At 32.3% G+C, this 15,694-nt stretch overlaps 1 protein-coding gene across 1 annotated transcript in view; it reads right to left on the bottom strand.

Annotated features, from left to right (window-relative positions):
• Positions 1-15,694, bottom strand: part of LOC129216266 (INO80 complex subunit B-like) — a 75,088-nt gene that overhangs the window by 8,950 nt on the left and 50,444 nt on the right. Inside the window, exons 3-5 of the mRNA XM_054850473.1 lie at positions 12,755-12,942; positions 10,629-10,683; positions 6,479-6,579 (exon numbers count right to left, since the gene is read on the bottom strand). Coding sequence (XP_054706448.1) covers positions 6,479-6,579; positions 10,629-10,683; positions 12,755-12,942 — 344 coding nt within the window. The remainder of the gene's footprint in view (positions 1-6,478; positions 6,580-10,628; positions 10,684-12,754; positions 12,943-15,694) is intronic.

The following is a 15,694-nucleotide window of genomic DNA, read 5'->3' as shown; positions in this document are numbered from 1 at the left end:
GATCAAAACACAGCCGATGAGTTTAAAAGAGAGTTTGAAGACTTTGTGCTGTCTGAAGAACTTTCTGATGAACAGATTTACAATGCAGACGAATCAGGACTTTTTTGGAAATGTCTTCCTTCTTGCACGCTGGCATTTGAAAGTGAACGCCAAGCTGCGGGTAACAAAAGCAGTAAAGAGAGACTGACAATTATGTCATGCAGTAACGCAGCTGGGAGCCATAAGCTTCGGCTTCTGGTTATTGGAAAGTCTAAAAAACCTCGATCATTTAAGGATACCCGAGGAGAGAATTTACCAGTTGATTATTTCAACCAAAAGAAAGGATGGATGAATCAACAAATATTTAAGGAATGGTTTGATAAGGTTTTTGTGCCGCAAGTGAGAAAATACCTGGAGTCTAAAGAATTGCCCATAAAGGCTGTTTTGTTAATTGATAACGCACCCTCACACCCAGCTACTAGTGTGCTTAAGTCTTCGAACGGGCAAATTTTTGCAAAATTTCTGCCCCCAAATGTTACTGCGCATCTTCAACCAATGGATCAAGGAGTAATTGCATCCATGAAGAGAACGTACAGAACAAAACTGCTAGTATCAAAAATCGAAAAAGGTTGCAATCTCAAGGAATTTTGGAGAAATTATAAAATTCTTGACTGCATCTATGACATTGCGTCTGCATGGGACACAATAAAACCGTTAACTCTTGTAAAGTCATGGAGGAAACTCTTGCCACGGGTTGACAGAAACACTTCAAATCAAGAAGAAATCGAAGATCTGTCTGCACTTTCTCTGGTTGACTTGGCAAAGTCAGTTGAAAGGGGGTGAGAATGTCAATGAAGACAACATTCAAGAATGGTTCCGCTGTGATGCTACTGAGCCGGGCTTCGAACACCTGACAGATGAAGCTATCTCAAAAAGAGCAATGGGAGAAAAAGAAGAAGAAAGTGAAAGTGAAGAAGACGAGCCCAACACACAGCATAGAATGACATATGAAACGGCACTACAACACGCTGAAGGACTACTTCAATATTTAGAGGAGCAAGATGAGGACGCGCAATTGACTGAAAAACTAATGCTGCGAAGAGTGCAGTCACGAATCAGAAAAATGTGTTGTCGTAGCAAGAAACAAACACAATTGACTGATTTTTTTATAAAACAGAAAATGTAACTCAGTTGTTTTGGTATAATATTTTCCTGCAGAAGAGTATGATGTAATTCATCGAATAAATTGTCTTGCCTTGGCGTTATCGTAAGTACACTTTTCTTTATGGATTTTATGTGTTGTCGAACTTGAAATACAAATAATTTTTAATGTCGCATCTATTTTAAACATATCACGTTTTATTTAGAATACAATCATTTTCAAGCAAAAGATAATTTTATCTTCTTTACTTCTGGTTTTAAACTTTTTTTTCGGATTATCTGCGATTTTCGTTATCCGCGGTACCTGTGCCACTCAATTCCGCGGATAATCGGGAGTGTACTGTATATCGGATATTTTGATATATATATCCGATATTTTCAATCAGTACAAACTGAAGTCTTAAAAATAGTAAATGCATCTTCATATCACTCTTTATTTTCTTATATTCTTATTACAATATGTAGACATAAAATTAAGGTTTCTTTTATTATTTATATCTAATATTTCAATTATTATTTTTATCAATTTTAATGAGGTCAATTTAGAATTAGCTGTTTTACTTATTTTTCTTCTGTTAGCTACTTTGACACAGTTATATGATTCAGAAATAAAAAAATATACATAATTTAATCTGTGCACAGTCATAAAACATTTTCCTTTTTTTCTGAACGAAGCTTAATATTTAATTAGACACTTTTAATATGAATTAAAATCAGGGTTCGAAAATATGATATTTTCAATTACCACAAACTCAAGTCTTCAAAATTGTAACTATGCATCCTCAAATCACTCTTTATTTTCTTATATTATAATTACAATATGTAGATTAAAAATTAATGTTTCTTTCATTATTTATATCTAATATTTCATTTTACATTTTTATCAATTTTAATGGAGTTAATTTAGCATTAGCTGTTTTACTCATTTTTCTTCTGTTAGTTTCTTTTACAGTTATATGATTCAGAAAAAAAGAATATGCATTAGTTGGTGAACAGTCACAAGACATTTTCGTTTTTTCTGAGCGACGTTTAAAACTTAATTAGGTACTTTTAATATGAATTAAAACTGTTACATTACTAATAATTTTATGAATAGAAAATACAAGTAAAAAAGGAATATTATAATACTTTTATTTAATAATGATGTATTATACATCATAAAAATATAGTACATAACTTTTTGATTATTTTTAATAATTAATGTACACCATTACTATAATGTACTTTTTATTGAAAATACCGTAGTTGAAAAAATAAGTATCGAAAGTATTAAAATATTATGATATTTTCAAAATAAATATCAGATATATATCGTGATATATATCATGATATATATCAGCGAACCCTGCGTCAGACCACAAAAGTTGAGGATCTTTTTGCTGACAGCATCACAGAAAGTAAATTTAAAAATAGTAACAGTTAAAAGGTTAACTGAGTTGAGTTGCTATGAGATGTAACATACGCAAATTTTGACACTGTAACGTCGTTGTGTAGGGAGTAACAGAGACTGCTTAAATAGCAAGTCAATCAATCAATCGATCTCGCATCATTTGGTTCCATTCTGCAGACCGTGTGTTTTGATGTGAGCTTGAGGGCTCAATAGATTGATTTATCCGCACAAAGGATGTAGAAGTTTTTCTTGAGGTATGTGATAACAAGATTCGTTTGCCTGCTAAAAGTGCAGGAAGTTCTAAAACTGCACCCTTACAGTTTTGGAGGAAGTTTTACAAGGAATTTAAATTTGAAGAGTTGATGCTTTAAGAATTAGGCCTAACAGGGCCTGAAAGTTCATCTGGCATATACCCAATTACGGAGACGGTCGGGCTAAATTGAATTCAGTACACGGTGAGGTAACCTCTGCTACTGGATGGTTCCTGTCTGAAGCCGAGTAAATAATTTCCTGTGCTGCCTCTTCTGTGGCATGGGTGTGCCTGAAATGGAATGACCATTGAGATGGTTTGGTCTGCCATCTACGAGTGGACGTTTTCAACTCGTCTGAATATCTGACAGATGGATGTTTACTTCGTATTTTGTGTGGCAAGTTTTAGAGTTGGACTGTTAGTGGTATGAACTTTTCAAAATAGTTTTCTGCACAGTTATCATCGTTGTGGCATTGCTTAGGGTGAACTTTTTAAGAATATTAAGAATGTTTTAGAACTGATGCTTTTCAGTAACGAAATCTTGAATCTTGTGACATTTCTTAGTGATGTTTGTTTGTTGGGGGGGAGGGGGGTATTATTTTATTTGAATTGTTAATAGGGGATGTGATTTTTATAAATGTTTAATCGTTTTTCCCATTTACATTTTTACATAAGATTTGAATAAATTGTTTTTTATTAAAAAAAAAGTTTCCAACTTTTGCCGCTCATAAAACGAATATTTTAACAAGCGTCATTTGAAGTTTGAATCACCTTCCTCGTATTTCTGCAAGAAGAGCAAGAAAAACTTTGCATCCTATGATGACCGATGAAAATGAATTTGTATTCTCATTGGATGTTTCTGTTTCATACTTTCAGCAATTGAGAGAATGAGTGAAAACGCTTTCCAAGATCATTAATAAAATTTAAAACACTGAAATTTGCTCTTTAGAAAAAATTGAAAAAGTGCAGTACAGATTGCAAAACCTTTAACTTACTAAAAGTGCACAATATTTTTCTTGGAAGAAGAAAGCAATGAAAAACCTATCATTATTTATGCTCTCTAACCTGTAGAAAGTGCCTGCCTGTCTTTGTCACTGTGAAGCTGACATTATAAGTGTGAGTGGTACCATGAAAATTATGTTGGATGAATTAGCTGACTAATCTGCAATATTCGGCAAGGAGATGACAGAAACTTGAATGAAACACAGGATAACTCGCAGTAGGTTAAGCGGCTCATGTTTTTGAATGTCTCTTAAGTGAGAAGAAAAATTACTGAAGCTATATAAAAACTTTTACTGAGACTGTGATTTGGTGAAACCAATTAGCGTTCACTCCCAACAAATCAAGACCAACCAGAGGTCTGGCCAGAGAAAATGTGGTCTGTCAACGGACTCTTCACAAAAATCCGATCAACCGAAACGGACCATTCACAAAATCTTGATCAACCAAAACGGATCCTTCACAAAATGTTTATTGAAAGAGCAAATCTCAAATCAAAATAACGCAGCATACTTCCGTGTACAAAAACGATAATGTTTGGAACCTTTTTTAAAGTTGAATTAAAGGGATCAACTTCAACAAAATCTGCTAATTTTGCAAAAGAAAAAATAATTGGCACTCTTGTGATGCTCCTTCAAGCGATAAATAACTACTACGGCCAAATAAATATAATGCCTGTTGTTGGTTTCTTTAAAAGAAATTAACAGCTGAAAATCAGTTTAGTTTAAAATTTTGCTTGTTTGTTTTATGAAGCGGTGTTGTTGTAAAATTGTCTGAAAGAGCGTCAACCTTCAATGAATAAGGGTCAACCCTCTCTGAATAGGGGTCAACCTCTGAATAGGCGTCCTAAGCACTTTTCTCCCTGCTCATGATTTAATAAACAATAATATACAGCGAAATGAATTTAGAACTGCAAAAGAAAGTGGGGGGGGGGGGGGCGAACGTGATCACTTCAGATAGGTTTACCAACTTAAACTTATCCCCACTTAGCATCTGGTGGTGCAATGTTGAACTGTTGTTTTGGGAGAAAGTTATATGGGTTTGATTTTTCGATGAAAAAAAGGATAATTAACTTTAAATACACTTTTTTCTACCGTTTTTTTTTCTTTAGATGCGTACATTTTGAAAAACGCAATCTTTTTACATCCAATATGAGAATCATATTTTATTCTTTTTTCAAGCTAACTTTGCTTTATTAGGATGCAAATAAATGAAAAGTTTTTTTGTAACAATGCTTATTTCAAGTTTTTAAAGTGGAATTCCATTTTCTTTCATGAGTAAAAAATTAAAATGCTGAATCGATGGTTTATTTTTTATTTATTTATTTGTTTTTTTTTCCTTCAACTGTATCCAGATATTAATGACATGGGCTCTAAAATACAATTCTAAAATAATTTTATCAAAAATATTTATTTTACAAGTTGTTTTTACTTTTGATGCCTTCACTTTGACGAATGCGATCTCCTTACATCTGCTATGGAATCTGATTTTTCGAATTTTTGATGTTTAGTATGCTTTGTTAAGAGGTAAACAAATAAAATATAATTTTTTGTTTTTGTAAAAACCACAGAGTTTATAAGTTTTAATTGAAATTCTGTGCTCTTCAACAGTGAGTTGGTTCAAAAAGTTAAATGCTGAACCCCTGCCTGAATTTCTTTGTCATAATTATTTTAAATACTATAGATATAACATTTCTAGTATAATTTAACATAATGTAGAATGGTAAATAAATATTGATACTTGAGGTGTGTCCATCTCCCAGAGAGCAATGCCGGCCCTTATATAAATATTTTTTTGATTCTGATAAAAAAATTTTATAGAGGGGTGTGGGTCGGCAGGTGCAACTTTTTATCAACTTGACAAATGGAATTTCAAAAAAGCTTTTTTCACTACAATCTAATGTACAGGGGGATTATGGGTGGCTACATTTTTTTAAACTGTTTATTTCAAAAGCCATATAGAAAAACTTTTAGACTATGTTCAAAAAAAATTAAGTAATAAATTTATTTAAACAAGTGAAATTTCATATTTTGGAAATTCTTCATATTTTTATATGCTTAAATTTTGTGCTTTCGTTTCTAACTGAATACTATTTCGTTCTTTATACTTATTGCTGTTTTACTTTTATGGGTAAAGAAGAAGCTCGATTTTGAATCACATTAAAGCTGGTGTTTTTAGTTCTTTCAGTTAAAACAGAAAACGAATGAAAGTAGCGATTGTTTCTCACAATTATTACTGACCCAGGCAACACCGGGTATTTTTGCTAGTAAAATAAACAAGTGTCCAAATAAACGGCTGGTCAGATTAACCGGTGGTCCAATTAAGCGGAATCCACTGTACATTAGTGAGAAAAAGAAACTTATTTCATCATTAACAGGATGATTTACAATAAATAGAATGTTTTTTTTTTTAATGCAACTGATAGATGGTATATTATAATAGTACTTTTAAACATAATATTTTAAAATATAGAAACAATATTGGGTATTTAAAATCATAATGTAAAACAAAATGCTTAGAAATAAAATTTAACAATTCAGTAAGAATTATTTTTAATTATTATTATATTTTATTTATTAACTTTTTCACTGCATAATTATTTTACAGATATTAACATTTTGAAATAGCAATAAAAAATAAGTAATGAAAGATTTTAAACAAGTTTAAATTTACGTAATTTTATTTGAAAAAGTACAAACCTTATCTTTCTCACGTTTTTCTTCAGCTTGCTCTTTCCGCTTTTTTGCTTTAATAATTTTCTTTTGGATCATTTCTTCACTTAAAACTTTAGTTTCTGTTACTGAAATGATTTTTTTAAAAAAATGTAAATAAAATAAGTAAATAAAAAAATGTACATTATTCAGAAAAATATTGCAATGATTTCTAGAGAAATAACAATTCAATTTCTTAAATTGTTATTTTAACTTTATTTAGTAATGATCATGGTCTTTTCATTTAAAGTGTAAACAAACATGGGTGATCTCATTAAGATGAGAGCTTGCATAATACTGCAAGTTCCTTCTATAAACACCATCAGTATGTTTCTTATACATTCTGAATAAGCTCAGAGAGTCCAGGGACTTTAGTGTCGACTTAAGTATGGGTCAACCAGGATTTGGAGAATTCGACTAGCATGGATTTAATTTCAAATATTTTGGATATGTATGTGAAACTATAATTTCTCAGTGCAATTTAGAAGTAAGCGTATAGGTTATAAATAAAATTATAAAACATTCAAAAAACGGAAGATCTATTTGATTAACATACATTGTTGAATTAAATAATTCCAAACCAAAAAATGGGCGCTGATTTATTTGGAAATAATCAAGTTCTGAAAAAGTACTACAGTATCAGATACAATTAAAGACAAGTGGTAAGCAATTATTGTGTTCCGAACAAACAGTTACTTTGAGTATCAGCATGCAGTTCAGTTTGCAATCAAAACATTTGCTCCCGTTCTACACATATACACTTACAATAGGTAGGATCACAGTCATAGTGAGACTTGGCAACAATGAGGGATGGGGAAAGGACAAAATGTGTAAATGGTTAAGTAAGAGTACAGGAGTCTGAAGAGCAAGTGTTTGAACAAATTTTTCTGTAACATTTACTGACACAAGTGAGTGGGCCAGACCGGTTATTTCGAATGGGAAAGAGAACCATAAAAAAAAAAATCAAAAAGCATGCCCAGTTACATATAAATACATATGTTTCCCAAAGCCAAGGGGTGAATCTCTCCTTTCCCAAGCCCGGAGATGGCAAATAGTACATGAAACAAGTTGTACATTCAACTAAATTGTTCAACAACAACAACAACAACAAAAATCCTGTAAACAAGTACAGTGAAATCCCATTACAACAAACTTCAAGGGACCTCAAACTCTGTTTGTTGAAACTGAAATTTTGTTGTAATGGAATTAAAGATATTTAATGAAAATTGAATAGGGACTAAAAATATGTTTTTTTTTGAAATGGATATTTTTTTGTAGAGTACCTTGGGACACTTTTCATATTTTAAATTTTATGAGCTCAGTTATTTAAATAAAATTTAAAATCTAAAATTTACATTAAAATACCCCAACATATTTCTCTGCTATATATTTTTTTTTCTATTCAGACAGTTTGAAAATAAAATATTGCTAGCCATTTGAAGTAAGAGTTATAAATTGTCCCAAGGTACAGCATCCCATTTTACCTTGGGACACATCCTGTCGTACCATGGGTTCATTGTAATTAATGAATTAAAATATAAATAACTATAAATAATGAATTAATGAATTATTATCTAACATTAAATGTGTTTAAAAGACTACATAAGATTAAAACATTTTTCCATGATTCTAAACATATTTTAATTAATAAGAACCATGCATATGTAGCACCTTGGGATGTGTCCTAAGGTACAATATGATTGGCTGTTTCGAGATACAACCACCACATGGTTTATGGAAACCAAAATAGTGGTCAATCTAGATGTTGTTGTTGTTGTCGTGTGCCAGCTAGCCTGGCAATTTGGGGTGCGCTGCTTCACTTTTCCAACAGTACCGTAATTTGCTGTGAAGTCCGACTTCTACAGTACACACATGCTATAAGGACCCGTTTATAGGGTAGGCAACCATTCACAGCACAACATGGACAAGGACAGGAGAGAGAAAGTACGTCCATGCCTGAACCGGGATTCAAACCCGGACCTTCCTGTCGCAGTCAGACTTCTCTGACCACTAGACAAGGCAGGTAATCTAGATGTGCTATCATTATTTTCTCATAACCAAAATATTTTATGACAAAATGAAATTCAATTGATTAGTTTTACAAATACAAAGTCAGAAAATGAAATAAAAATGAAGAAAATACTTACTTTGGAGTCATGAAATTTTCTTTCTCTCACAAAATCATCAATTTAACTCTTTTGATGCTGATTGTAACTATGACACCATTTAGTTGTGATGGTTACTATCAGATATTACAAAAAGAATGGCTGCTAAAAAGAGTTTCTTAGAAATTAACACTGGCCCAAGGTACAACAATCTCCCTTACTGTTAATCATGGGTGCCCATATGCAAAATTGTAAGGGGGGCTCAGCTATTTTAATCATGGATTAGCAGGATATTTTCCATATGTAAACCAATTTCAGGACAGATTAGAGTCATTAAAATTTGACATTTTTCATAACTTATTCATTAATGGCACAAGAAGAAATGTTTTCACATTTTTTGCAAAGAAAAAAGTACTAAAAGCAAGGAAGTTCTAATTTCTAAGGGGGGCTCGAGCCCCCTCTTGCCCCCTATATGGGCGCCCTTGCTGTTAATATTTGTAACGGGATTTCATTGTGCTTGTAAAAAATTTTAACTGTGTCAATTAAATGGTTTTAGCCTAAAGCCTAAAGTTTTCAATTTGGGCAGCTGATGTGGTAGGTTCTTTCCCTGCCTGCACTGGGCATGAGTGGGATGGGAGAAAAAATAATTACAATGATAAGTAAGGTCAAGAGTTAAATTTTATTCAATTTGCTACACATAATTTGCTTAAGTCCCAAGGCATTGTTATAAATACAAATACAAAAGTGACGACCAGCAACAGGCTCTGGGCCCAGCTAGACTGGTCCCAGTCAATTTACAATCCCCAGTGAAGATCAATGGCCCTCTTAAAACTATCTACTTCCTTGCTCATTACCACCTCTTCCGGTAAGCTGTTCCAAGGTTCCACTACCCTGCTATAATAATAATTTTTCCTAATATCCATGTTAGCCTGAGATTTAAATAGCTTAAAACAATGCCCCCTTGTCCTGTTTTCAGTGCTAAACTTCAGCCCCGTAACATCTTTCATTTTAATAAATTTAAACAACTGAATCATGTCCCCTCGGTCTCTTCTTTGCTCAAGACTGTACATCTTTAGCCTTCTAAGCCTGGAATCATAGTCTTAATGAGAAAGTCCATTTATTAGCCTTGTAGCCCGCCTTTGAACCCTTTCCAATACATTAATATCTTTCTTAGGATAAGGAGACCAAAACTGAACAGCATACTCCAAATGAGGTTTTACCAAACTTTTATATAAGGGCAGAAGAACTTCTTTAGATTTGTTTGAAATAAATCTATTGATAAACTCAAGCATCTTATTGGCTTTGTTGCTAGCTATGCTACACTGTTGGCTGAACTTTAAATCGTGACTTATTAAGACGCCCAGATCAGTAACTTTTTCTGCCTGACTAATGACTGAACCTTGCAAATAATAACTTGTACTCTTATTTCCATGCCCTAAATGTAGCACTTGACATTTCCCCACATTAACAGCCATACCCCATTTATCAGCCCACTCCATAATATGATCTAGATCCTCTTGCAGCTGATTTGCTTTCTTCATTTTCTACACTCCCCATAACTTTGACATCATCAGCAAAACAATTCATGTTTCCAGAAATATTTTTATGAATATTGTTCCTAAAAATAATGAACAAAACAGACCCTAACACTGATCCTTGAGGAACCCCGCTTAAAACTTCACTCCAATTAGAATATTTTCCCCTTACAACTACCCTTTGTTTCCTTCCAGTCAGCCAGTTTTTTATCCAAATGAAAGTTTTCCCTCCTATTCCTATATCAGCTAATTTGCTAAGTAGAGCAACATGCGATACTTTATCGAAAACTTTTTGAAAATCAATGTAAACAACATCTACAGGCTTCTTATTGAAAAGGACAACTAAGATGAATTATTTGTAGAAGCAAAATGTTTAGGTGTAAAAATTCATTTGGTTCCTAGATATTTTGAGGCAAGTAAAGTATTTTCCTTTTTCTACTCAATTGAATGAATAAAAACTGGAAATCGTTATTGATTTAGCATTTGGATAAGTCTTACCAACAGGCACAACTTCTTCCTTTTCTTTTTGAGCTTTACTTTCAAGCAAAGATCTCTGCAACATGAAAATGAAATGAACGAAAAAACAAATAATTTTAGGTAAAAAATAAAACATTTATTGAAACCAAAAAAAAAACATTAAAAAACTATCACCAAAAAATAAATACAGTCAACTCTCGAGAACTCGAAGTCTTATAACATGAATATTCCTTCCTTTATCTCAAAGTTTACATTGAGTCCCAAAATTATCGGTGTTTTCCAATGCTAAGTTGTCTCGATATCCTGAAGGTAACAACTTTTAAGGCAAAGCTCTTATTCAAGTTTTGTTTTCATTTCATACATGAATATTCAACAAAAATCACATGAAAAAAACACTATTTTTCCCTTTACAGCTTTATGAGTTTGCATGAGAGGAATACATTCACAAAATACTATAGTGCTACTCAGTGGCACCGGGTTTTGAAAATCAGTGGAGGTGCGTGCCAAACAGAGTTCAAGAATTGAGGGGGGGGGCAAAGTCAAACTTTCAAAATGTAACTTTCAAGAAAACTTGCTTTATTTTTTAAAAATAAAAACCATTGTGCTTCAATTAAAGAAAAAATGCAGCAGCTTTGTATTATCGATAATATTAAAGTTAGTTGTGCATCAAAACTTTACTTGAGCATTTGCATGCACAAATGAAAATGTTTCCAAGTCATTTCAAATGTTCTTACTGATTCCAAAATTGTAATTGATTCAAATTGACTGAACTATTATAACCTAATTAGCTGATACATTTGAATGTATTAAATTTAATAAAAAATTAATGAATATACAGTCAGACCTCCATATATCGAACTTCCACATATCGAAATTTTTTATATATCGAAATCCCAGCAAATTTCTATGTTCATTACATAGAAAAATTGTTTCTATATATCGAAATAGTCTCTATATATCGAAATTTTTTGCGAGACATTCGTAGGTTTTTTTCCACTTTAGACTGTATGTCTCATGAAAAATGAAGGTTAGCGGAGAAAATTATGATCACTAAAGTGTTGCTACGAAATTCATAAGGAATATGGGGTTCAAGGGTGTGTAGATAGGGTCGTTGTGCCGTTCCGGAGTTCTTACATTCCCTCAAGTTTATTTCAAATCTTAGTTGCAACCAGTAACACTAAAATCAGTGTCAAGTTATCCCTTTTGTCTGTTGATTATCATTCCTAGTATTTTTAGCTTCAGTAAAAATCATTCAAGTTAAGTAGACTGATTTTTTACTTTTCTCTCGATTACATTGTTAACACGAAAATCCCCTAATGTGGTGGTTCAAGTTGAATTTCCGAAGAATGAAGGTGTATGAAGGAGCAAAAATGTAATTTCTGTTAAATTTTTAATTATTAACTTTCATTTAATCCGATGCTCAGTTAAATTAGACGTTGGGTTTCATGCATGAAAATTAGTTTTAATTTTAATGTTTTAGGATATTTTTATGATAAAATAAGATTGTGTTTCTATATATCGAAATTTCTATATATCGAATTTTTTCCGGCAATTTGCTACTTTGATATATGGAGGTCCGACTGTATATGCTTATTTATTAACATGTGTATTATATATGAATCGGTTATAAGGTCATCCCGCTTCTAAGGTCAGTTTTGCGAAGTCCCAAGGGGTAATCTCATATTCAGGTCCAAATTCCTTTGCAGTTTTGGCATTACTTGTCAAGGAAAAAAAAATGTTGGAATGAGATTTCTATAGTTTTTTTTTTTTTTTTAAACAAAACAGGAGTTTTTTACGAAAAAAAGAAAAATTTACTTAGATTATACAATTAAGTATTAAAATGTTCGACACTGAAAGTGCAAATGAAATGCTTTAAATATCTTTGATTCTTCTAGAGCCCTTAAAAATAAATAAATACGTCTTTGAGACTACTTGGGAACTGCCTCAATTTTATTTCTTATCAAATAACTATAAATTGTTAGAATGGTTAGGATGTCACTCTCTTGTTACCTATTTTCTAAATCTCAACACAACTTCTTTTAAAGAATTTTATGCATTTTTTATTACTTGTCATTTTGTAGTTCAGGCATCTTATAAAGAATTGATCTTGCTTTAACTATTCATATCATTTGTTTTAGCAATATTACCTGCCTAGCTGTCATCAAGTTGGGGTCTTTCATGCGTCTTAATTCATCATCCACTTCTTCCAAACGCCCAGCTTCTAGAGCTGCAAGCCATGCTTCTTCTTCATCAACTTTCTTAATTTTTTTGGGAAAATTAGAGTGAACAAGAGATTCTAGCAGTGGAGCACCTGGTGGTGTAGCATCAACAACATCTACAACATAAATGAGGTCAAAAATCACAATAAATAAAGCCCAAAATGTGAAGATAGAAATCTCACAGATTAGAAGTTAACCAATGAGAACAATCAGGTAAAAAAAGATTGGACACCACTGTTCTTAGCTTCATTTGAGTCGGGGATTGTTCAAATTTTTCATTTACTGTATTTTCCTGTGTTTATCGGTGCCGCCATTTTATCTACAGACCTTAAAATCGGTCTGAAGAAAAAACATCTCTGTACAATCCACAGATAATGGGACATCTAAAAACGAAGCTGTTCTCATTTAACATACAGTTTTAATAACTAAATTAAAAATGTGAAGAAATAATCAATTTTAAGGTATGATCAAAATTAAATTATTTCTTCTTGAAATCCTGAATACAGTATGCTAGTTATTAAGTTATTGCAATGAAACAGTCCCTATTGATGGATCCGGCAGTAATTGGGGTTCAATGTGTTGGTGTTGAGAAAAGAAAAAGCACAGATAATCCACAGCGGTTAATATTTGCACCTCATTAATTTTACACTATTTCAACAGACAATCTGCAGATTTACAAACAGGAAAATCTAGTAATATCAGTTCTTATTACTTTTATTTTTCTTTTTTGTACTAGGGGCTGCTTGCCAAACTCCTTGAACTGCTTACATTTCCATAGGATTGCTACTTTTGGTTGCTTAATGTTCAAATATTTTAGTCCAGTGTCATTACTATCACAAATAGAACGTTACTCAAAGAAAAAAAATGCTTTGCATACAACTGTTCATAATAAAAAAACCATGACATAGTTTACATACTTCAGTTCTCCTTCAAAAAAAGTTCTATATTATTCAGTTGGTGAATCATCACAATTTATTATTTAGTGATTTGAACTAATTTGAAGTAAGTATGAAGACATTTTGCTTTCCCTAGTCTATCCAGGGTCGGACTGGCTCCTAAAAAAGACGGACACCCTACCTTCTCTGAGGGCGTATGCCAATGCAGGAGGGTATCAATGGGGAGAGAGACAAAAATTTATGTGCCTTTTATGTCAAAAATACATGAAATACATACTAACAAAAGAAATTAAAGAACTAATGTGTATTATATTCTTCCCAAAAAACTATATGAAATCAAATAAAAAAAAATTGAACTGTGAAAAAGTAATTAACATTCCTGAGTAGCACTATCCCATCATGGACTATTTGCAAAAGGTTATGATTAAAAATATTCTGAGTTAGCATTAATATAAATAAATCAGCAAAAGGTATACACAAATTTTCAAAAAGTTAATAATCACTTCATTTTTTCACTTTGATTGCAAAGGCTCTGCATAACTTCATCAATATTTATTTTGAGAAACGTTTCTCCTTCTATTTGCATTAGAAGAAATGCTTCAATATTATCGTCAGATTGAGCACAGTCTGGTTTTAATTAATTTTTAATAGGAAAAAGCATGTTCACAGTCACACACAGCTGACTTGCATGAGTAGTATTATTAGAAAAACCTATACATCTTATTTAATTCTGTATACATAACTGAATATAGATTATTTTCAGTAAGTTACCAACCTATAGCCAGGGCTATAGGCAGAAGTACATGAAATACACCGCCAGCTCAGTCATTGCCTTCACTCTTCGTGTTGAACCAAACCATTGTTTTGGTCACTTGTCTGATCAGTGCTAATTCCATATTAGCTACCAGTTTGTTTGGCACTCTTGGCTTCCTTATGAGGTTTTTCCACCTCCAGCTCAGTCACTTTCTAAGCGGGGCTGATTGGGGTTGATGAGTGCTAATAAGCACGGAACTACAGACCTTGGTTGGAATTGACTGAGCTGGCGGTGTATTTCATATATATTATATTCGTAAATTACTTTGTACGCACATTTCAAGCAACTCATGCAAGATTCTTTTTCCTTGTGTTTGATGAATATTTCTTCATTATCACCAGAATAGTCACCTTCTTTGTCAGTTTTCTCTTCATTGCCATATCTTTCTGCCATTGTAGATGACAGCTGTAGCCAAACTTGAGCAAAAGACTGTAGCTCTTTGGTCAATTTGTATTTGTCTATGTTTGGAATTAGGTTGCATACTTTGTTTCATGAGTTCTCTGGAAGACCATTTTTAATTTTTTTAAACCCTGGAGAGTCAAAGCAAGAAAGGTTAAGGCAGTTCTCAAAAGGTGGGAGCAAATACAGACCTAAACTCTGTAGCTTTAACACCAAATAATTTTTATTTTAATTCACTCAAATATTTTTGAGTAAAATTATAATACTCTATAGAGACAAGAATTGACATAAATAATGGAAAAAATGCTTTTCAACTACCCTTAAAAAATATTTTCTTTGCAGAAAGGCACAATTTTGGACATTCAAAACGCTAACTGAGCAAATGTACCTTAAAATTTTTTTTTTAATTATTATTTTCATTTGTTTCAAAAAAAATTAAGGGTATCAATTGCAAACTGAATAATTTTATGATAATATTTTCCACAAATTATAAAAGTAAAGATATTACTTATTGTGTAAACAATTTTAGAAAAAAAGTAAGTTGGAAGTTTGATGTATGTCCAAAAGTTACGATCTAGACAATGCTAAATTACAGTAAAACCTGTAAAGTTGACCAGCCTTGTAAGTTGACAGCTTTTGTCAGGAACGGAATTAGTCCTATCTCATATAATAAAGGAAAAACTCTGTAACTTGACCACCTGTCTATCTTGACCACTAATGTATGCCAAATTTGGTTTGAAGTATTATAAAAAACCCTTT

The sequence above is a fragment of the Uloborus diversus genome, chromosome 1 (assembly GCF_026930045.1).
Source record: "Uloborus diversus isolate 005 chromosome 1, Udiv.v.3.1, whole genome shotgun sequence".
Lineage (NCBI taxonomy): Eukaryota > Metazoa > Arthropoda > Arachnida > Araneae > Uloboridae > Uloborus > Uloborus diversus.
Note: the sequence above shows the minus strand (reverse complement) of the source record. Positions and strands in the feature narration are given on the sequence as shown.